At 44.7% G+C, this 24490-nt stretch overlaps 1 protein-coding gene across 4 annotated transcripts in view; it reads right to left on the bottom strand.

Annotated features, from left to right (window-relative positions):
• The window catches only part of MTA3 (metastasis associated 1 family member 3), a 228903-nt gene that overhangs the window by 172944 nt on the left and 31469 nt on the right, over window positions 1-24490 (bottom strand). For all 4 annotated transcript variants that reach the window (XM_045011460.1, XM_045011463.1, XM_045011461.1 and 1 more), the window contains one exon: window positions 24285-24411. In XM_045011460.1, the coding sequence (XP_044867395.1) occupies window positions 24285-24411 (127 nt within the window). The remainder of the gene's footprint in view (window positions 1-24284; window positions 24412-24490) is intronic.

The raw sequence follows: 24490 nt of genomic DNA, 5'->3' as shown, positions 1-24490 counted from the left end.
TCTGTTGCTTGGTAATAGGGAAGACAGAGCAATTCAAATCCCAGATAATGGTATCAATTCATTTTAACTTCAAAATAAAACTTCACAAACACAGAACTGGAATTAAATGAAGAAACGAAGATAAAGCAAGAGACTCATTTAACCTAACTGTATTTTCACATTTCTCTCCAATGCTTCCAATATACCTTTAATTTGATCCAAATCTCAAATCTATTACACATTAGTTTCCTCTGTTACGACTAATTTGTCAAGTACAGAGGTTTCAAATGACTAATAAAATTAAAATGGAAATAATTACTTATAATCAGAAACATTTTACATTTAAAGAACAAGTTAGAAAGACAACTTGAATGCTTAAATTTATGGAGAACATTCCAAATACAGTGAGAAGCTATGGGCAAAGTTTAATTGCTAACAAAAGCAGTATTGTCTGGCCAGTATTCAGATGTGAGGCTGTCTCCCTTCCACTATAATCTAGCCGTAATCCTTGATTATACAACTTCATCAGTTTGACTGATTTCAGTGGGAGGATCTGATTAAAACAAATAGCATGAGATGGCCCCTCTGTTTTAAGAAAACTTAATTTCAAGAAATATTTCAGCCTTGGAAGGCTTTGACCTATTTAATCAATATGGGACGTTCTCAGATTTGTTTTTAACACCAGAAGAATCAGGCAAATCTTGTTCTTATATGAAAAGAGAAGGAAGACTCTCTAGTCTCTCAAAAGATGTGCAAGTGAAACCTTCAGGCCCACTCTCAGTACTGGTGATGAAGTTGACTTTTATGTTGATTTACAATTTAATTTTCATGAAAACGAAGTTCTCTCTTAAGAACAGAAATGAGCATTAAGAACTAGTTAATATTCACACTGGTCATGGGTATAAAATTTCTTAATTCACCTAAATGCACATCCAAGAAAAGCTACCATGAAGCCAAAATCATAACCTAAGTATACCCCCAAATGGCAGAAACTATGCATCTGTAAAGCCTTTGAGGACCAAAAGAAGAACAGAGAGAAACACCACCACTCTAAGGGTATATACATTTTGAGTGCTTCTGTAGGTCACATATTGTCACCTGTTTCCTATGAGCCACTGAAAAACTCTGCCCAAATTGCTTTTAAAAATAAATTACATATGGACATACCAGTTGGATCATTTAAATGGTCAAATGTTTTATTACACTGATAGGATCCAGAGACTTTTTGCAAGCAATGTTTAGTATTACTGATGGTGGTACAAGCACTATTCTGATAGTAAGTGGGAACTATTTTAACCAAGTAAGACAGGTTGATAACTAATAAAAATATAGTAAAACGTACAGTTTACAAATATTTGGTGAAAATGTTCTACCACCATGTTTCATCCTTATAAAACATTCTATTCAAAAATGTTTTACTGATCTAGTAGGAAATTAATCACTACATGAGTAGAAAATTTAATTTGCCATCATCTTGGTAACCATCTCTTAACTTGTTTCTTACAACAATCAATAATGTACTTTTGTCAAACATTCCACAAAAATCAATGTATCCATGAGACCATAGCTTTTTAAAATAAAAAATGCTTGACTTAAATTAAATCCACATTAACAACCCTTTTCTTTTAAAATCCCTTCTTGTTTCTGAGCCCTTTACTTTTAAAACCATTTTTTCCTAGAAGGCTCCAGTCAAATCCTATTTTATTACTCCTTACAAACTATTTTTTTTAAGTTGATGAATAAAACAGCCCATGGGATGTGAATCTTCTTTTAATGAGGATCTTGTGAAACAGCAGGTACATAAACAAAAATTACAGCAAGAAATTACAAAAGAAACAAAACAGTATCAATCAAATCAAAAGAATGGAAAAGGCAGTCCTGTGTGCTGTACCCTTCCACATGAGCTTCTTAACACAATTTGGATATATTCTGGATAAGAACAACGTGAATTTAAAGATTTTCAGAGTTCATAGCCCCTTTTGGTCCAATAAAAATTGCATTCCCACCAAATCAATTACACTTGTAATTTATCTGTCAGTTGGATACACATTATAAACCCTTATGCATGAATGAGAACACAGATTTCAATAACCAGTAAAACGTCCTATCCAGGTGAATCATAGATGGGAACTCAAATGCTGTTGTGTTCACCAAATTCAAGATCCTCCACATTGCTATGTGCAACGATTGAGCTAAATTCAATTGTAACAAGGTGGCAGAGTTTCCTTGTCAGTACATACTGGCACCCTGCCTGGGAATGATGACTGATTGTTGCTGATTTACCAAGACAACCCCACTCTGGACATAAGGGAAATTGCAGTGGGTCTCTAAGCTGAAGGAACCAGATTCTAGGATTGAAAGGTAATGGGAGGAAGGGCCTTGTTTGATGAAGAAACTTAGTTTGAGCTTTCTGTTTGATACCGTTATTTCAACTGCCAACAAAAGGATGAGGGGTGAGGAGTTGGGGCACTAATCCAGCATGTCTGCATTCTGTGCCCCGTCTACACTTAAAATCTATACTGGTAAAACTGTGTCAATCAGGGGAAAAAACACTATCCCCTTCCCCACAGCAATATAGGTATGCCAACAAAACCCCCAGTGTAGGGGCAGCTATGCCAACAGAAGGTGGCTTCTGTGCACATAGCTAATGTCATTCAGGGAGGTTGTGTTCCTATACCAGCAGAAAAGGCAGTTACTTGTTCCGTAACTGGTGTTCTTCGAGATGTGTTGCTCATGTGCATTCCACATTAGGTGCGTGTGCTCGCCACATGCACCGGTGCCACAAGTTTTTCCCTCAGCAGTATCCATAGGAGAGCGGCTCTGGCGCCCTCTGGAGCAGGTGCCCGCATGGCACGGTATAAGGGGCGCCACCGGCTCCCCCCATCCTCAGTTCCTTCCTGCCAGAAATTCTGACAGTGGGGAAGGAGGGCTGGTTGTGGAATGGACATGAGCAACACATCTCGAAGAATACCGGTGGAACAGGTAACTGTCTTTTCTTCTTCAAGTGCTTGCTCATGTCCATTCCACATTAGGTGACTTCCAGCAGTTCCTGTGGAAGTGGATAGGAGTTCACAGCTGCGCAGATTGTAATACAGCTCTGCCAAACCCAGCGTCGTCTCTGGCCTGCTGAGTGACAGCATCATGAGATGTGAACGTGTGGACCGAGGACCACGTCACGGCTCGACAAGTGTCCTGGATCGGGGTGTGTGCCAGGAAAACCACCAAAGATGCCTGCGCTCTAGTCGAATGGGCCCTGATGATTGGCAGCTGTGGGACCTTTGCTAGCTCATAACAGTTTTTTGTGCAAGAGGTTATCCAGTTGGAAATCCTCTGCGAAGAAACCAGAAGGCCCTTCATCCTATCCACCATAGTGATGAAGAGCTGGGTCGATTTACGGAAAGGCTTGGTATGCTCCAAGTAAAAAGCCAAGGCCCTCTGGACGTTCAGCATGTGCAGATGCCTCTCCTCAGCAGTCTTGTGCGGCTTGTGAAAGAACACTGGCAGAAATATGTCCTGGCTCATGTGGAAGGAAGATACCACTTTCGGCAGGAAGGCTGGGTGGGGCCGCAGCTGAACCGTGTCCCTATAAAACACTGTGTAAGGCGGTTCTGAGGTCAAGGCCTTAATCTCTGAGACTCGTCTCACCGACATCACCGCCACCAGGAAAGCGACCTCCCAAGACAAGTAGGAAAGGGAGCAGGAGCCCAGCAGCTTGAAAGGCGGGCCGGTGAGCCTGGAGAGGACCAGGTTAAGGTCCCACTATGGGACAGGGGCCCATACCTTCACATAAAGCCTCTCGAGGCCCCTCAGGAACCTGACAGTCATGTCATGAGAAAGGAGTGTCTGACCTTGGATTGGCTGGTGGAACGTGGAGATGGCTGCAAGGTGCACTCTGATGGAAGAATATGCCAGACATCTAGTTCATGAGCTGCAGTAAGTAGTCCAAGATGGACTGCACTGAAGAACACGAAGGAGAATTGCCGCACTCCGACACCCAGTGAGAAAACCTCATTCACTTGGCCACGTAAGTTAGTATTGTGGATGGCTTTCTACTTCCCAGGAGTACATGGTGGAGCTCCTCCGAGCAGGTACACTTCTTCGGGTTCAACCACCGAGCATCCACGCTGAGAGGTGTAGAGAATAGAGGTTGGGGTGTAGGAGCTGACCGTGATCCTGTGACAGCAAGTCCAGACAGTAGGGAAGGGGCCAGGGAAGGGCCACTGCCATGTTCATGAGCGTGCCAAACCAGTGCTGGCAAGGTCACGCAGGGGCGATCATGATAACCTGTGCCTTGTCCTTCTTGATCTTTACTAGGACCCGGCTGACCAGAGGGATAGGAGGGAACGCGTACATCAGACCCTTGGCCCACGACAGGAGGAAGGCATCGGAGAGGGAGCCCTTGCTCAGGCTCTCCTGGGAGAAAAACCCATGGCACTTTCTGTTTTCCCTGGTGGCAAACAGATCTACTTGGAGAGTTCCCCATCTCTGGAAGATCATGCAGGGTGGAGTGACCACTCATGGTGAGAGGAGAAGTTCCTGCTAAGATGATCTTCTGGGGCATTCCTGATGCCAGGAAGGTGACCGGTTTCCAGATGGATGCCGTGGCCAATACAGAAGTCCTAGAGATGGAGAGCCTCTTGGCAGAGAGCTAACGAGTGCGCTCCTCCTTGCCTGTTGATGTAGAGGCCGTATTATCCGTCAGGACTCTGACTACTTTGCCCGACAGGTGTGCCAGGAGGACCCCGCAGGCCAGCCAGACCAAATGCTCCTTGGCATTTATGTGTAACGTTGTCTCCTCCGGGGTTCACATCCCCTGAATCTGGAGATATCCGAGGTGCACCCCACAACCGAGGTCCTAAGTGTCCGACACTAGCTCAACAGATGGAGCGAGACTGTCAAACAGGACTCCTTCCAGGATCTTCTCAGGATCAGTCCACCAGTGCAGCAAGGTGAAAACCACCAGAGGAATGGTTACGATCTTTTCCAGGTGGTCCCTGGATTCAGAATAGGTCAACGCCAGCCATTGCTGCAGGGGCCTCATGCGAAGCCTGGCATGGCAGACCACCTATGTGCAAGCTGCCATGTGGCCTAGCAGGCGCAGGCACACCCTGGCCATTGTTAGGAGAAATGCGGACACTCCCGGATGAGGTATATCAGGGCCTGAAACCTGTCTAATGGCAGGAACGCTCTCACCCAGATCGAGTCAAGCATGACCCCGATTATCCTTTGAACTGGCACTAATATGGACTTTTTGTGGTTGACCAGTAGTCCCAAGGAGCGACACGTGACTTGTAGTACAGTGACATCGCGTTGCACCTGAGCCCTGGAGTTGCCTTTGACCAGGCAGTCGTCGAGGTACAGGTAAATCTGGATACCTTGATGCCTGAGGTAGGCCACGACTACTGCCATGCACTTGGTAAACACCCTTGGTGCTGTAGTCAGGCCAAATGGAAGGACCGCAAACTGGTAGTGGGCCGAACCAACCATAAAACGGAGCAAGCGTCTGTGTCTCAGGAAGATCGCTACGTGAAAGTATGCGTCTTTCAGGTTGAGGGCAGCATACCAATCTCCTGGATCCAGGGAGGGGATAATGGAGGCCAGGGAGGCCATGCCAAACTTTAGCTTTGTTAGGTATCTGTTGAGGTCTTGCAGGTCCAGGACGCAGACCACCCTTTGGGATCAGAAAATACCGGGAACAGAATGATGAGCGTGACCACACTTAGGCTATGTCTATACTAGAGAGCCTATGTTGGCATATACCCTCCCTTCTCCTCCCTTCCTCCTTCCCTCCCCCCCCGCAACGTATGCTGATAGAAGCAGGAGTTCTTCTTCGAGTGCTTGCTCATGTCCATTCCACATTGTGTGTGCTCGCCAAATGCACCAGTGCCAGAAGTTTTTCCCTCAGCAGTATCCGTAGAGAGGTGGCTCTGGGGCCCTCTGGAGTGGCGCCCACGTGGTGTGGTATTAGGGGCGCCACCGGTTTCCCCACCCTCAGTTCCTTCTTGCCACTGGTGACGGTGCACGTAACATTTGCTGCTCTTAGTAGTGTTGCTTAGGCTTAATTTGTATGAACTAGAGTTCTTGTAAAGTTAGTGTATATGGTTAGTAGTTGAGTTAGTTAGCCCTTAGCAGTAATTAGAGTTTTGTTAGTCCCAATGGGGACTTAGCTGGCGCACAGGCCTTTAAGCCCTGCGATCACTGCAAACAGCCCATGCGAGAGTCGCATAGTAGCTGTCTCCGGTGCCTCGGTGAAGGGCACAAAAGTGTTGATTCTGCAAGTCCTTTAAACCTAGGACTAAGAAAGAGCGTGAGATCAGACTCAGAGCGCTCCTGATGGAGTCGGTGCTCACTCCGGCCCTGGAGGAGAGGTCCAACTCGGCACCCAGTACCGGTGTGTAGTGCCCCGCCGGCAACAAGCTAGCACTGATCCCCATCCATGGCCCCAGCCAAGAAGTCAAAAAAGGCCAATAGGGGATGGTCTCCTACTCTCTGCAAGGCTCTGTTTGTTGAGCAGACAGACAACAAATTACATGGGTTAAAGGACTCCTGACTCACCCTAAAAGCCCTGGGGCTCTATGTTCTGGGCCAATCCTACTCAATTTATTCATAAATGATCTGGAGAAAGGGGTAAACAGTGAGATGGCAAAGTTTGCAGATGATACTAAACTGCTCAAGATAGTTAAAATCAAAGCAGACTGTGAAGAACTTCAAAAAGATCTCACAAAACTAAGTGATTGGGCAACAAAATGGCAAATGAAATTTAATTTAATGCACACTGGAAAAAATAACCCCAACTATACATACAATATGATGGGGGCCTAATTTAGCTACAACTTATCAGGAAAGAGATCTTGGAGTCATCGTGGATAGTTCTCTGAAGATGTCCACGTAGTGTGCAGCGGCAGTCAAAAAAGCAAACAGGATGTTAGGAATCATTAAAAAAGGGATAGAGAATAAGACGGAGAATATCTTATTGCCCTTATATAAATCCATGGTACGCCCACATCTTGAATACTGCATACAGATGTGGTCTCCTTGTCACAAAAAAGATATGCTGGCATTAAAAAAAGTTCAGAGAAGGGCAATTAAAATGATTAGGGGCTTGGAATGGGTTCCATATGAGGAAAGATTAAAGAGGCTAGGAATTTTCAGCTTGGAAAAGAGAAGACTAAGGAGGGATATGATAGAGGAATATAAAATCAAGAGTGGGGTGGAGAAAGTGATTAAGGAAAAGTTATTTACTTGTTCCCATAATATAAGAACTAGGAGCCACCAAATGAAATTAATGGGCAGCAGGTTTAAAACACATCAAAAAATAAGTTGTTCTTCACACAGTGCACAGTCAACTTGTGGAACTCCTTGCCTGAGGAGGTTGTGAAGGCTAGGACTATAACAGGGTTTAAGAGAGAACTGGATAAATTCATGGAGGTTAAGTCCATTAATGGCTATTAGCCAAGATGGGTAAGGAATCGTGGCCCTAGCCTCTGTTTGTCAGAGGGTGGTGATGGATAGCAGGAGAGAGCTCATTTGATCATTATCTGTTAGGTTCTCTCCCTCTGGGGCACCTGGCATTGGCCACTTAAGTTCTTTGGCAATAATGCACTCTGAACTGGTCCTTATCCCTTTCAAACAGGCCTTCATTTATCAGCCAACTGCAAAAGTGATTCCCAATCTGTGAAGATAGTTGTGTCTGCAGAGCACCCATAGGTCACATGATGCTGGATCAATAATTACAGTGAAACCAATGGCAAACAAGCTTATGCATCATTATTTCAAACCCAGTTTAAGGGGCTTGGGCTACTGTTTATTGTTGGAGACACATGCCAGAGACCATATTATAAATAATAGGGAGCTACAGATTGAAGGCATATTTGCATTTGGAGCACAAACCATTGTACAATTAAAATGTAAAAGCAAAGAGAAAAAAAATACATAGAATGCCCCAAACAGTTGCCAACTGTTCCCAACTGCCACTGGGTTGCCAAGTATTAAGATTTTTCTTAGCTAATGTAACAGAATCATTAGTGAACGCTACATTTTTAAATTTCAACTGACACTCAAAAGTGATGGTGGGATGATTTGCACTGTAATTGGTTTATATTTGTTTGGATAGTAATTAAAACAACAGTAGTTTATTCTGTAGCCTGAAACATCGTAGAACAAGCCTCTCACACTTGATGGTTGAATACTATTGGGATTTGTGTATCCACAGAAACTCAACAATTACTGTCTAGATATGCAAAATTGTGTAAGTGTGATATATGTCTGGGGCCAAAATAAGATGAGTAAACTGGGGACTACCTAATTAATTCATTTTTGATTAAAAGAATTTAAAAAATAGAATGAATAGGGAATCAAATTATGTATGTCCAAATGAACTAGCAAGTGCAAGTATCTGAGTATATGTATACAAGAATATATGGATTTTCCAGCTTCTCTCTCTCTACAGCCTTCACTTTGAAAAATCAAAGGCTCAGTCTTATGTAGAACTTGTCTGGTTTCAGATTAGAAAATAGTCAAGAGGGGCATGATTCCAAAAAATCTCCACCTTACAAAAGGATACAGTAAAGACCAAATTTGAAATCAGTGGCCATTGTGTACTCAAATGGAGTTGTGCAAGCTATCCCAAGGCAGAATTTGGCCCATAACATTTATTTTATATGTTGTTAGCATTTACATGGCTCCCATCAGTGTAGCAAGGAGGGCACCATACACAGTTTAGATCAGGGGTTCTCAAACTGGGGGTCGGGATCCCTCAGGGGGTCGTGAAGTTATTATATGGGGGTCGCGAGCTATCAGCCTTCATTTCAAACCCAGCTTTCCATCCAGAATGTATAATGGTGTTAAATATATAAAAAAGTGTTTTTAATTTATGGGGGGGAGGTTTGCACTCAGAGGCTTGCTATTTGAAAGGGGTCACCAGTACAAAAGTTTGAGAACCACTGTTTTAGATGAAGGTAAAATATTTCCCGGGTGGAAGGACCTTAGTCCTGCAAGTTACCTTTAAAAGCTACAGATAAAAAAGACCTTGCATTACTCAATAATAGTTTACTTTGCTTGCATATGCAAACCGCTGCTTTCTTTGTCCCAACAATTCAATTCAGCACCTCTAACTTCATCTGTCTCTCTAAATAATGATTTAGATACACTAGCAGACAAAAGGGTCTAGTGAAGTGCTCACTAAATTAGAAGGTCAGAAGTCACATGTTCTAATTTCAAACCACCATATAGGCTTGTGCAACCATGTTTCACCACCATTGTCTCCTGTACTGATTATAGTATAGTTCCAGTTTGTAGTGTAAACTGGATCTTAGCTGTTTGCTGTAAGTTTACCAGGTGAGGTTTGGGGAACAGGCAGGACTCAGGAACAGCGTACGGAGAGCTAAGGATAGACATACCCAGGTTTACAGAAGGAAATTCTTTTGGGGGGCTGGATACAGTGGTGTGATTGGCTGGAGTTTCTACAAATTGAATTATTTGTATATAGCCCTGCAAGTGACCCATTCCAAACTCTGAAATTGCTACCATTCAGCAAGCAATATAAATACACACACACACTTATCAGTATGATCTTGATATGGCCATGCCACTTATAAGTAATGCACATCATCCTATGTAAGTGCCAGTAAAAACTTGATACCACACCAAACCTTCATGTTTTGTGTACGTGTTACATGTGTTGAAGAAAAAAATATTTTACGTTTCAGAGATTTTTTTCAAGACTATTTTTCATATCCCTCTGCCTGTAAATTAAGTCAGGTACCTAAGTTACAATACATAAGATTCTCACCCTCGCTCCAGCCCATCAGGTAAAGGGGCTGGAGCAGCACAAACAGGTTCTAAAAGTCCCATATCCAGCCACGGGAGATTTCACCTGCACAGGTGCTGAAGAAGACAGCCGTAGGCTAGGGACAGGCTGATGAAACTAGAGAGCCCCTGAGGCTGTTGAAATTGTACCAGGAACCATTCGGTCCCCCAGAACAGCCCAAAATCATGGTCTTCTAAAACTTCTAAGACTTCTAAAAATGACCTAAAATAACTTTTCTATACCTAAAAATGTCACAGCTTTAATCTCCATACTGAGATTAAAGCTAAATGTGAGTGCCAAGATTGGCAATCACAAGATTATACTGTAGGTCAGCGGTCACCAACCTTTTGGGTACCGGGGACCGGTTTCGTCCTGCCCCCCAGGGCGGCATTTGCCGGACCCTCCGCAGTCATGCCTGCGGGAGGTCCACCGGCTCCAGTGGAGCTTCCGCAGGCGTGCCTGCGGGAGGTCCAGCCGAGCTGCGCGAGCCGCGTGACCAGCGAACCGTCCGCAGTCATGCCTGCGGAAGCTCCACTGGAGCCGGTGGACCGCCCGCAGGCATGACTGCGGACGGTTCGCTGGTCGCGCGGCTCCGCTGGACCTCCCGCAGGCACGCCTGCGGAAGCTCCATGGGGTCGGTTCGCGGCCTGGTTCCTAAGAGGCGGCAGGACCGGGGGTTGGGGACCCCTGCTGTAGGTCACGACATGTTGCGACTTTAAACCCACATTTTTGCTATCTGCAGTATACCCTCTGTCTTGCCTGTCCTGGGCCTCAGGCCAAAGTTTTTAAATGGGGGGGGGGAAATTCCACATTTAGGAAGAAGTTTCTCTGCAAGTTGACGGAAGCAGCTCTCAAGGTCTGAATGCTGGTGTAACTCCTGAGAAGATGGATACTGCACAGAAAACATGACATAATCAAACACGTGATAAGTTAATTTATGATATCTAAAATGTATCATATACCTCTCTGTAATTTATAACCTCTACATGTGTTTGTATATACATAGCTGTAGACAGTGCATTGTCTGACATGCCTCGAGTGGCACTAACCAATGTTATTTTTGTCTGCCCAGGAGACAAAAAGTCTAATAAAACAAGGCACAATGTGTTTATAAGTACAGTTCCTGAGGAATCTGACTGAGCTGCAGTGCTGAACAGAGTAGAGACGGAGGGTAAGAAAATATTAGAGGTTGAAAATGAAAACTTTAAGTGTAAACATCATTTCAGAACTGAACTATAACGAATTCAGTGTACTTGGTTTTTGCTCAAAAACTCTGAATAAAAGTTAAGAACTGAACTATCTCAGCAGTTAGATTCTTTGCAATTTTTTCCCCACATCGCACTAGGTTAAAGTTTACAAATATTTTGTGAAAATGTTAAACTTCCCTCATCTTCTTAATCATCTCTTAAAAAACAAAGCACTTATAAGTGAAGTACACTTCCATAAAAGATTGCCAGCCTTGGCATATTAAGTTCTTTGTCGATAGGAAAGGAAATAGCAGTACGAGCTTCCTCATCTCTGCACTTCTCAGACAAAGAGCCTCAACTCTCATCTAGTGGCTCCAATAAGGATACACTAGCGCCTATACTCATTTAAAGAGTTGCTGCTTGCTCATACCCCAGTGAGCAAGACAAACAAAAATCAGTACAATTTACAGCGGCTAGTATCCTACAGGAACAATTAGGTTACTCCCTCCTCAACCACCTACCACTGCTGTTATCATGCATCATCCCTCTGTGATTCCTCCTTTTACATCATGCTCTGCTCCCAATTGCTCTGAAGGTATTACTGACACAGACTTGCCAAGTGTCACAGACCTAATGCGACATTCACCCATTTGGCAACACTGCCATGACTGCCTGAATCTTGGACAAAACTCACATACATTGGGGGGAGAAGAGGGGAGAGAGAGAGATTCTCCTCCTCAAAATACTCTTTGGCCTGGTGATGGCGCACCAAGCTGGGAACTAAGAGTTCTTGTCTGCTTTCTTTCCCTGAGTGCTGCTGCTATTTCTGTGAAGCTCAAAGCTTTACTGATCAAGGACTCATATTCCTACCCATTTACAAATAAGGCCTGGTCTACACTACGCGTTTAAACCGATTTTAGGAGCGTTAAACCGATTTAACACCGCACCCGTCCACACTAAGAGGCCCTTTATATCGATATAAAGGGCTCTTTAAACCGGTTTCTATACTCCTCCCCAACGAGAGGAGTAGCGCTAATATCGGTATTACCATATCGGATTAGGGTTAGTGTGGCCGCAAATCGACGGTATTGGCCTCCGGGCGGTATCCCACAGTGCACCACTGTGACCTCTGGACAGCAATCTGAACTCGGATGCAGTGGCCAGGTAGACAGGAAAAGCCCCGCGAACTTTTGAATATCATTTCCTGTTTGCCCAGCGTGGAGCTCCGATCAGCACGGGTGGTGATGCAGTCCCAAATCCAAAAAGAGCTCCAGCATGGACCGTACAGATGTCATCGCTGTATGGGCAGACAAATCTGTTCTATCAGAGCTCCGTTACAGAAGACGAAATTCTAAAGCATTTTAAAAAAATCTCCAGACAGAGGCCACAGCAGGGACTCAGCACACTGCTGCGTGACAAGCGTAACAGAAAGCCAAAGAATCAAATGGACGCTCATGGAGGGAGGGAGGGGGGACTGAGGACTCAAGCTATCCCACAGTTCCTGCAGTCGCCGAAAAGCATTTGCATTCTTGGCTGAGCTCCCAAAGCCTGTAGGGTCAAACACATTGTCCGGGGTGGTTCAGGGCATAGCTCGTCAATTTACCCAACCCACCCACCCCCAGAAGTAAAAGGGAAAAAAATCGTCTCTTGACTTTTTTAAATGTCACCCTATGTCTACTGAGTGCTGCTGGTAGATGCGATGCTGCGGCAGTAAACTGCAGCATCCTCTTCCCCCCAACCTGGTGGCAGATGGTACAATATGACTGCTATCCATCGTCATCATCAGCCTGGTGGCAGACGGTACAGTGCAGAAGGACTGGTATCCGTACTCATCATCAGCCCGTGAGTGCTCCTTGCTGGCCTCAGGTGAGGTCGGCCGGGGGCGCCTGGGTAGATGGTACAGAACGGCTGGTAACCGTCTTCATCATAGCAACTGGGGGCTGAGCTCCATCAGCCCCCGCCCTTCATGTGTAAAGAAAAGATTCTGTACTGCCTGGACTATCATAGCAGCGGGATGCTGGGCTCCTCTCCCCCACACTGCTTAATGTCCTGCCTGGACTATCATAGCAGCTGGAGGCTGCCTTCCTCTCATTTTATCTCACTAACAAGTCACTGTTTCTTATTCCTGCATTCTTTATTACTTCATCACACAAATGGGGGGACACTGCAATGGTAGCCCAGGAAGGCTGGGGGAGGAGGGAATCAACAGGTGGGGTTGTTGCAGGGGCACCCCCTGTGAATGGCATGCAGCTCATCATTTCTGTGGGATCTGACACGGAGCAGCTGTGCTCTCTGGTTCTCTGATACACTGGTTCTCTAGTACACTTGCCCCATATTCTAGGTAGGACTGATTCTATTTTTAGATACCATAAAGGAGGGATTGACTCAGGGAGTCATTTCCATTTTTGTCTTTTGCACCCCCGGCCGACCTCAGCCAGAGGCACCCATGACAGCAGCAGGCAGTACAGTACAGAAGGACTGGTAACCGTCATCTCATTGCCAATTTACAATGGCAGCAGACGGTACAGAACGGCTGATAACCATCTCTGCTATCATGCAAAAGCAAATGAATGCTGCTGTGTAGCGCTGCTGTATCGCTTCTGTCAGCGGCATCCAGTACACATACGGTGACAGTGACAAAAGGCAAAACAGGCTCCATGGTTGGCATGCTATGGCGTCTGTCAGGGCAATCCAGGGAAAAAGGGCGCGAAATGATTGTCTGCCGTTGCTTTCTCAGAGGAAGGAATGACTGACGACATTTACCCAGAACCACCCGCGACAATGATTTTTGCCCCATCAGGCACTGGGATCTCAACCCAGAATTCCAAGAGGCGGGGGAGACTGCGGGAACTATAGGATAGCTATGGAATAGCTACCCACAGTGCAACGCTCCAGAAATCGATGCTAGTCTCGGACCGTGGACTCACACCACCGAATTAATGTGCTTAGTGTGGCCGCGTGCACTCGACTTTATACAATCTGTTTTACTAAACCGGTTTATGTAAAATCGGAATAATCTCATAGTGTAGATGTACCCTAAGATACCTGAGAGGTATCACTTCAGACAGAGCTGAATAATATGACAGAGCCTCTAATATGACAGAGTTACATCCCATCCACATTACCTTTCAGAATGAAGGTAGAATAACTATGTGCTTAAAAATCCTATCTGTAACCTTTTCTCTAACAACTACCGTCAGGAATAGAACCCAAGAATCCTGGTACTCGTCGTTTCGCCCTTCTGACAAAGTATGCACCCTGTCTAAAGGGCTGGTCCATATAGAAGATAATCTTCTACTATCAACTGATTCTTCAGCTCAAGTGTAAGAGGTCTGTGCTGCGAGTCTGAAGATCCTGGGTTCAAATTCTATAGATCACATAAATGAGAAATATTGTATATGATCACATAATTAGAGACTTTACCATAATGCACATGCAAAATGGGATAGAATTGTATTTACATTAATAATTAGTTTTCTAACGCCTTTAACCAGCACTAATGCAATGAAAAATTTTTAAGATGAAATTTATGGTTATATGTTAATTAATGTTAATTGGCAAATATGCAGACTTGTTCATTAAATCATTTGCATAAAAGGTTACACGTGGAGCTGCATAATACTTGGCAGCTATGTTGATTTCAGAGCTCTAACACAGTGCTCAGCCAATTCTGCAGCATCTTGAAACAATCTCTCTCCCCCAGGCCAGCACACAATGTGAGCTAGGGATAGGAATACCCAAGCATTCCCTTACTAAGATCCCCAAAATCCAGAAAAAAAATTAGTTTATTGCTGTGACAAGAGACTACACCGGAACAGGTTATCAAAGGATGTGGTTCACCATTCCTCAGAGTCATTAAATCAAGACTGGATGTCTCACTAAAAGATATTACTCTCATTCAATCACAAGTTGCTGGGACTGATCCAAGAACTGCTGCATGAAATTCTGTGGCCTGTGTTAGGCAAGAGATCGGGCTACATAATCAAAATGGTCCCTTGTGGCCTTAAAAATCTACGAAATTCTGCCCTGTGGATCACAGCAAGAAACAGCAACCGGTTTTGGGCTTGGGTGGGAGAAAGAGAAAAACTACTACTGAACTGACCTAGAAGAATATTGATCAGTAAATAACTTGCCAGATTTCTTTCTAATACTGTCATGGTAATTGTTTCTCATGTAGCTGTGGATTAAGAGAATTATCATTATTATCCTTCTGTCCAAATTGATTTCTCCACACAAAAACACACACTTGTATTTATCAATCAATTAACTAACGTTTTCCAATAAAGATATTTAACATTAATTAAATTTAGATCAGTAAGTCTGCTTGTTTGAAATCTTGTTCTCACAATCACCCATTGGTTTTAAAACATTTTTCTATTCCCAACCCACATGCAGCCTGTTTGGCTCCACACAACTCTTGTTGCATTACATTTTATAAGATTTTTTTTTTAAATTGTTGTACAGGGCAGCCTGAGAGATGCTAACCTTATTTTAATTGGGACTTCTGAGGAGACGAGGTACACAAAAGCCAAACAAACATTACAGCAAGAAATTATAACTGAACCAGAACATTTACTAGCAGGTACAAATCAAACAAAGACCATGAAAAAGGTGCTATACATACTGCTGAATAAGTTAATAGCAATAACAATGTTCCTTCAAATGGTTGTGAAGGAATATTTTAAGTACTTCGGTTCGGAGAGCAATTATAAATGGTTTCAGAGATTAATTCAATCCCCTGAGACAGGCTAAGCATATACAGGCTTCCCCAATTCCCTCTTAACTTGGGACCATAAAAAAGAAAAAACAAATTTCAAGCAAGAGGCAAGTAATCCTGTGCATCAATCATACGAAATAGTTAATTAACCTGCAAACACTTGACCTGCAACACCTTCAACCATTTGAACCTTTTCATACAAGTTACACTGAAGTGTAGGAACATCACATAAAATAAAACAATGAAAGTTAGAAACACCACATGAAGGAACAAAATAGAAGAGTACACTCTGTTTATTCAATAAACATTGTAGCCATCATATTCGACTGAAGTCACTGCTCACACACTCATTATTTTCTAGTATGTGTGCTTAGGTAGCAGTTCCAGCAGAAAGACCAATTTAAATGTCATAGGCCTGGTCTACACTAGGACTTCAATTCGAATTTATCAGCGTTAATTCGAACTAACCGCTCAACCGTCCACACCAGGAAGCCATTTAATTCGAACTAGAGGGCTCTTTAGTTCGAATTTGGTACTCCACCCCGGCAGGTGGAGTAACGCTAAGTTCGACATGGCTAGTTCGAATTAGGCTAGGTGTGGATGGAAATCGAACTTAGTAGCTCCGGGAGCTATCCCACACTGCACCACTCTGTTGACGCTCTGGACAGCAGCCCGAGCTTGGATTCTCTGCCCAGCCACACAGGAAATGACCCGCGAAAATTTGAATTCATTTTCCTGTCTGGGCGGTTTGAATCTGACGTTCTGGTTGCACATCGGGGCGAGCTCCGCAGCACCGGCAGCAATGCAGAGCTCTCCAGCAGAGGAGTTCATGTAATCTCTGAATAGAAAGAGGGACCCGGCATAGACTGACCGGGAACTCTTCGATCTGATCGGTGTGGGGGGCGAGTAGTCTGTGCTTTCGGAGCTGCGCTCCAACAAACGGAATGCAAAGACCTACGAGAAGGTCTCCAAAGCCATGATACAGACAGAGGATACAGCCGTCATGCAACACAGTGCCGCGTGAAAATCAAGACCCCAGACAAGCCTACCAAAAAATCAAAGCGGCCAACGGACGCTACGGAGCCTGCCACCACTGCCCCACCAGTGACCATAGACTCTGATGATGGGACAGTGTCGACGGACAGTTCCTCGACGATGTTCACGGACGGGGAAGATGAGGAAGGGTTTGTGGAGGACGAGGCAGGCGATAGCGCTTACAACGCTGGTCTCCCCGACAGCCAGGATCTCTTCATCACCGTCACGGAGATCCCCTACCAACCCTCCCCGGCCAGGAACCCGGATCCTGAATCAGGGGTAGGATCAGTCGGTAAGTGCTTTAACCATGTTAACTTTTATTCTTAATATAACAGGAATCTGAAGTGTGTGAAAAGGAGGTCTCTGTATATATGGTGATAGAACAGAAATCCTCCTGGGAGATCTCCACGAAGCTCTCCTGCCGTTAATCGATAAGCATCAGCAGGAGGTTCCTGGGGAGAGCTGCCTTATTGGGTGCTCCGTGATAGCACACTTTTCCGCGCGAGGCTTTCGTGCGGTATTCAGGGAGCACTGCCTCCCCGAGCACGGCTGCATAGGTCCATGGTTCGTGCTAGATTTCACGCAGCATGCGCTCTCTATCTCCTTCAGTGCCCGTCCTCACGGTGATCTCGCTCGGAGACTCCTGCATCTAAGTAGGGGAAGAAATGTTACGTTACGCCTGGTCCAAAGTATTTTTAATAAATAAACGGACAGACGGCATAGCACAGACTCAGCACGCTGCTGCATGACGAGCGTAACGGAAAGCCAAAGAATCAAATGGACGCTCATGGAGGGAGGGGGGAACGAGGACGCAAGGTATCCCACAGTTCCTGCTGTCTCCGAAAAGCATTTGCATTCTTGGCTGATCTCCAAATGCTTCTAGGGTCAAACACAGTGTCCGCGGTGGGTCGGGGCATAGCTCGGCAATTTATGCACCCCCCCGACCCCCAGAAGTTAAAGGGAAAACAATCCTCTGTTGACTCTTTTACATGTCACCATATCTGTACTGAATGCTGCAGATAGACGCGATGGTGCAGCACTCAACACCAACATCCTTGCTCCCCCCACGCTATGGATGGCTGATGGTACAATAAGATGGAAATCCATCCTCATCATCAGCCTATTGGCACATGGGGCAGTGCAAAAGGACTGGTAACCATAACGACCATACCAACTTGTTTGGGACAGGTCGGTCAAGGCCGCCTGTTGCTAATTTTTCATGGTAGATGGTGCAGTATGGCTGGTAACCGTCCTCATCATTGCAACAGGGGGCTGAGCTCCATCAGCCCCCACCCTTCATTGTAAAGAAAAGATTCAATTGCCCCTGGACTAGCAGAGGGATGAGTGGCTCCCTCCTCCACACCCCTTAATGTCATCTCTGGACTATCATTGCAGCTGGAGGCTTCCTTCCACTCATTTCTCACAAACGACTACCTGTGTCTTATTCATGCATTCTATATTACTTCATCACACAAGTGGGGGGACAATGGTATTGGAACCCAGGAAGGCTGGGGGAAGAACGGAATGAACAGCTGGGGTTGTTTCAGGAGCACACCCTGTGAATAGCGTTCAGCTCAAAATTTATGCAGGATTGGACAGAGAGCAGCTGTGGTCTCTGGTTGTATGATACAGTGGTTCTCTAGTACACTTGCCCATAATCTAGGCAGGACTGATTCTATTTTTAGATACCCAAAAAGGAGGGATTGACTCGGGGAGTCATTCCCAAATTTTGCTTTTGCGCCCCTGGCTGATCGACCAGGGGCACTTATGACAGCACCAAATGGTGCAGTGCAAAAGGACAGGTAACCATGACCATCTTATTACCGTCTTCTTACCAGTTCATGGTATGGTAGACGGTGCAGTATGCCTGGTAACCATCGCTGCTGTCATGCAAAAGCATAAGCATGCTGCTGTGTAGCGCTGCTGGTCCGCCTCTGTCAGCGGCATCCAGTACACATACGGTGACATACACAAAAGGCAAAATAGGATCCATTGTTGCCACGCTATGGCGTGTGCCAGGGCATTTCATGGAAAACGTGCTCGAAATGATTGTCTGCCGTTGCTTTCCCGGAGGAAGGAATGACTGGCGACATTTACCCAGAATCCACCGCGCAAATGATTTGTGCAACAGCAGGCACAGGGGTCTCAACAAAAAATTCACAGAGACAGCCTAGACTCAGTTAATTGTTCGCAAAAAAGTATCATTGCAAGGAATTAACTAACTGTTTCCCATCTCACAGCTTCCACTGTCTCCAGACCTTCCACAGCATCCACCTCGCAGAGGCTGGCGAAGATTAGGCGGCGAAAGAAAAAGACAAGGGACACGATTTTCGATGAATGTGTGGGCTGCTACCTAGCCGAGGCGGACCAGCAGAGGCAGTGGAGGGAGAAAGTCTCTCTGTACCAGCGCTCACACAGCGAATGGGAGGAGAGGTGGCGTGAGGAACACAAGCAGGCGACTCAAGCAATGCTTGTACTACTGAGGGAGCAAACGGACACGCTCCGGCGACTTGTGTATGTTCTGCAGGACCGCTGCAGGACAGAGCCCCCGGCAGTATCTCTGCAACCGCCCTCCCCCGCCACAAAGTCACATACCCCCCTCACCCTAAATAACCAGGAGGATGCCCGCCCTGGGCCGTGAATACTGTCACTGCACCCCAGCAGAGTGCTCAAGTAACCAAAAGCTCTCATACCCTACATTTGCATAAGTCCTTCCCTTCCGGACTCAAACAAGTCCCAATCCCAGTCCCATCCCATAACTGTGTACTTAAGTAATAAAAATACTTTGCTGTTAAGTACTGTTTCCGTCATGTTTCTTCACTGAAGACTGTGTTTGAATGGGGTGCGTGGGGAAGTGCGTTGCTAATTGCATAGGACAGGCACCTTTCGCAGGGTACAGACATGGGGGCCGGATCAGCAGCGGGTAACACACACAGTGCAGTCAGCAGGCACCGTGGTCGGTATGGGAGGTGGTTTCCAGGTTCTGTGTGGGCGGTGGGGATGTGACTTTTTAGCGGGGGAGGGCGGGTACAGATCTTATACAGCGGTCCTTGTCGTGGACCGCTGAGTCACGCAGCAGAGGAATCTGTATCCGTCCTCCTCCGCCACAAGGCCACATAGCCCCCCGCACACAGAATCCCAAAAAGGAGGGATGGCAGGCTCCGTTGAAACAAGCAGTCCGGCAATGCGGACCGCTGTAGGAGCAGGAGCCTGTCATTCCTTGAGTTTAGAGGCGGTCTTTACATCAGCGCACACCCTACCCACCGCAGTCTGCGTTCCAGTTTCGACCCTTTAACGAAAAGTCATGAATAAAGAAACCTCTCCTCAGTAACAGTGTGACATGTATTTTATTTTTACACGTGTCTTGGAAGTGGAGGAAACGGGGAGAACGGGGTATTTAACCGAAGAGGAGAGTCAACAGTAACTGGGTAAAGAAACAGGGGCAGGTTCAGCTTCTCTGTAAAGAAACTGAACAGTCACAGGTCACGCTGCTCGCTGCTCGCTGGTATTTAAAGAGTTCCTTGTCGCTGTCCCAGGCGCCTGTATAGGGCTTCATGAGCAAGTGCATTAGCGGGCAGGCTGGGTCACCGAGGATCACTATAGGCAAATGCACATCCACAACAGTTATTTCGTGGTACGGGAAGAAACTACCTTCCAGCAGGCGTCTGAGCAGCCCACAGTTCCTGAGAACACACGCATCAGGAACCTTGCCCGGCCATACGACGTTCATGTTGGTAAAAAGGCCCCTATGGTCCCCCAGTGCTTGCAGAACCATTGAAAAGTAGCCCAATTTCTCAGCAGCTGAATGTGGAAGAGGTGGACGATAAAGTGCGAGGAGGAGAAAACGGCGAGGATCGCAGCGGGCTCCATGCTTGCAGTGCTGTGGCGTCCACGCTGTCACTGACCAGAAAAGTGCACGAACAGATTGCCCGCAGGCGCTTTCAGGGAGGGAGGGAGTGAGGGCGTGATTGACGGTTCAATGACGACAGTTACCCAAAACCACCCTCGACACATTTTTTCCCCCAGCAGGCATTGGGGGCTCTACCCAGCATTCCAATGGGCAGCGGGGACTGCGGGAACTGTGGAATAGCTTCCCACAGTGCACCGCTTCGAAAGTCGACGCCGGCCCCGTTAATGTGGACTCAGAAGTTCGAATTAGTGTATTTAGTATGGATACACAAATTTGACTTCATAAGGTCGAATCCACAAATTCGAATTAAGTAGATTCGAAATAGTCCTGTAGTGTAGACAAGGCCATAGTTGAACAGACCAAATTATGGTAAAGAAAACCACAGATGCTGTGGTATTAAGTTTCCTATAAGTTAATAAAGAAACCTAATGTAATATAATAACTATAGTTTACTGTATTAAACTCTCAAACATATAATAGTTTTAAACAGAATAAATTCTCTTTTCAGTTTACAGTAAAAGTAATTTGAGCCAAAACATTTCACATGGGAAAAAGGCACATTAATCATATGGCATAAAAGTTGGTATCTTAAAAACAACCCTGTTAGAAAAAGGTTAGATAGTTAGACATTATTTTTATACTGTGTGCTTAGTGCTTGACAAATAAATAACTTGTTACGGTTATCTGGTCAAATTAACCAACATGCAGTTAGGCATGATTTACCCCTTCCCTTCAACATTCTTGGATTCATATAAATACCAAAATCAAACTAGAGTTTAGAACTGCAGTGAGAAAGGGAGGGCCAAGTTAGCCCTCAGTATGTCTTCTTTAATGTAACTAAGGGTATGTCTACACTGCAATTAGACACTTGTGGCTGGCCCATGCTGGGCTCGGGCTAAGGTGCTGTTTACCTGCAATACAGACATTTGTGCTCATGCTGGAACCTGGGCTCTAGGACTGAGAGGTGGGAGGATCCCAGATTTCAGGCTGCAGCCCGAGCCCAAAGGTCTACACCACAATTAAACAGTCAGCTGGCATGGGCCAGCCTTGGATGTCTAACCACAGTGGAGACACACCCTAACTAAATGGCTAGCCCTTTGTAAAACATGGCTCTTTGGGTCTGACGTCTATATGACTGAACCATTCAAACTTAACAAAAAAATTTAAATGGGGGGGGTCAGCTATCATTTATTTTATTTTGCTTCAGAAAAATGGTCTGAATTAATGTGTAATCAGACAAATATAGAGATCATAAAAAATCCAAGTTTTGAACTCTGCAGGGCTCCTTTCACTTACAATAGTTTTATACTGCTGTTAACTCCATTAACTTCAAACTGACAGAAGTCTTCAAGTTACACCGACTTTAAGGCTACCACAGGGGCATAAAGGGGCCTTAGTGTAAATGAGAATCAGGCCCAAAGTCTGTAATCTTCCAAGAGCACTCCCCAAATTTACATTTCAAGAAAATTAAACATAATTTATATTCCGAAACAAAACAAAAAAATGTTAAAATAGAGTTTAAAATGTTAAAAGCCTATTTCAGTGATTTAAGAATAACAAAGTTACACCATGAAGGAACAAAACAGAGTGAAGCTAAGCAGGGTAAAAAGGTGTAACAAAAGCAAGAGAAGTGTAGTCAGTTACATTATTAAGAAGGTTTTAACTAGAAAGTTATTTTTCCAATGTAAATCAATTAAAGATAGTACATGCTCAACAGTGTGAACTACTTTTCTTCCTTTAAATTACAAGCATAGCAACACAGATAGTTTTCATCATGGGAGAAGGTGTTTGGCAGTTTTCAAGCTCGGCATTAGGACTGGGAACCTAAAGCAACTCAGAAAGGCAAGTCTACCAATAAAATTAAGTTACTCACTTCTAACTTTCTCCTCTTACTTCTTCCAAAGGGAGTAGGGCTCATCTTCTTACTCCAGCCAACTTCTGTCTGCATTTACCACCTTTATTTCCTTGCATCATTTCTCCTCACCCATCAGTACTACATGTCTTTCCCATTTGAAGGGCCAGAACCTCTGGTGGTTTAAATCAGCATAGCTCCATTCAATGGAGCTAGGACAATTTTTACTGCCTGAGACTCTGGCTCTTTGTTTGAGTGCTACTGGGGTGGGAGGGAGAAAAAGAAAAGGGATCTTCTACTTCCCCACCAATTTTTTCCCTCTTTTTTCAGTAATTCACATTAAAAACTGAGAGAATTATTGAGAATTTGAACTGTGTAAATTAATAAGCACAATTCAAAGCAAGGATAATGCAATACTATGTCCATTTACTTTGACAAAGGCAGTTTCATTTTGAAAATTCATTACAGCACACATAATTGTTCGGGAAGGTATCTGGTAAAAGTAATTAAGGTTTGGTAAGATGAGAGTGCACTCACCGTTTTGCGCATGTGTGTGCATACTGTAGTATTTTTACAGGGTGACAAGTGAAGTGTGTGCTAGTGAGGTTCTACTCTACTTATGCCTCATGTTATAGCAACCATTGCACTGGAGAAGGTGAACAAAGGTCATTTGTTCTACTAGAGCAGGAGCTCTCTTGTAATAAATAATAATACTTAAGAGTAACTTTCATGTACAGATTTCAAAGTTAGATGAAAAGTTGAGTAAGCATTATCACCTCCATTTTATAGGGCTTGTCTACAGGGGGAGTTACTGTGCAGTAAGTTAGGTATGAATTTACAGCACACTACCTACTCCACAGTAACTCCATGTGTGGACACTCATACCATGCACTAAAAGTGCCCTTGGTGGTTTATCTTAGTACACTTTACAGTGTATCAAGCTAAAATGCACAAAGGTACTTTTACTAGCTTGCTGTGCTGTGTAACTTCCTGTGTAAACAACCCACAGATGTAGAAACTGAGGTACAGAGGTTAAGTGACTTAATCAAGTCATACAGTGAGTCTGTGACAGAGCTGGGAAAGAGTTTTGTTCTATTCAACTGCCAGTCCTCTGTCCTATCCACTAGGCCACAAACGCCCTCTCTTGAGCAATGGAAAGTACTTTCTTTGACCACGGTGGATGAGCTTCCAGCTACTGATGACTTCTCAAGTGATAGACTGGGCTGGATGTACTGTGAGAGCTAAAATTTCCTTGCATTACCAGCCTACAATTGTACCCTTCTCTTCCACTTGCCTTTGCTCGTCTCTTTATCACTGCATCCCTTCTAGTTTCTAGATCCTCTCTCCCAACAAACACAAAGAGCTCCCTTCATCAGTGGGGATGGCACCTATGCTCAGAGCATTTTCCAGTATGAAATCAACTACAACTCTTTTCCGCTTTACTCAGCAGTAGCGTCAGAGCAATTTAAAAATGAAGGGAGGTATGGGTAGAAGCATGATAACATGTCAAATTAAAAGCCCAAGTTACAAGTTTTAAGGTTGTTTAAATATAAAAGATCTCTAAGGATATGATGGCAAAAATGCTCTTGCAACATTTAGCCAAATCCAGCTATTGTGTCTTTTAGGTTTTGTAACAAACAGGTTGGAGTAAATTTCTTTTGAAATGTCTGTGTCCTCTCACAAACAGCTCAGGGCTGTAATCGCAGCCATACAAGTCTCGAGCTCCAAACTGGGTGGAGTAGAGTGGGCAGCCCATTGCAACCACCAAAAAAATAAGCTTTCTTAAAGTTTCTTACCTGATATGTGTTGCAGGAAGAGACTCATACTGGCGAGAAAGAAAGAGCTCTCTGTGTTTCAACTGATGTTTCTGTTTATCAGTCAAATCGGCCTCATTCGTAGTTTCAGACTCTTCTTCAACTTCTTCTGCACAAGGATAGAAGACAGGATGAAATTAGCTTTGCTATGTAATACAGTTGTGAACATTCACTTTTTTTTAAAACCC

The sequence above is a fragment of the Mauremys mutica genome, chromosome 3 (assembly GCF_020497125.1).
Source record: "Mauremys mutica isolate MM-2020 ecotype Southern chromosome 3, ASM2049712v1, whole genome shotgun sequence".
Lineage (NCBI taxonomy): Eukaryota > Metazoa > Chordata > Testudines > Geoemydidae > Mauremys > Mauremys mutica.
The sequence above is the reverse complement of the archived record's forward strand: the minus strand, read 5'-3'. Positions and strand labels throughout refer to the sequence as shown.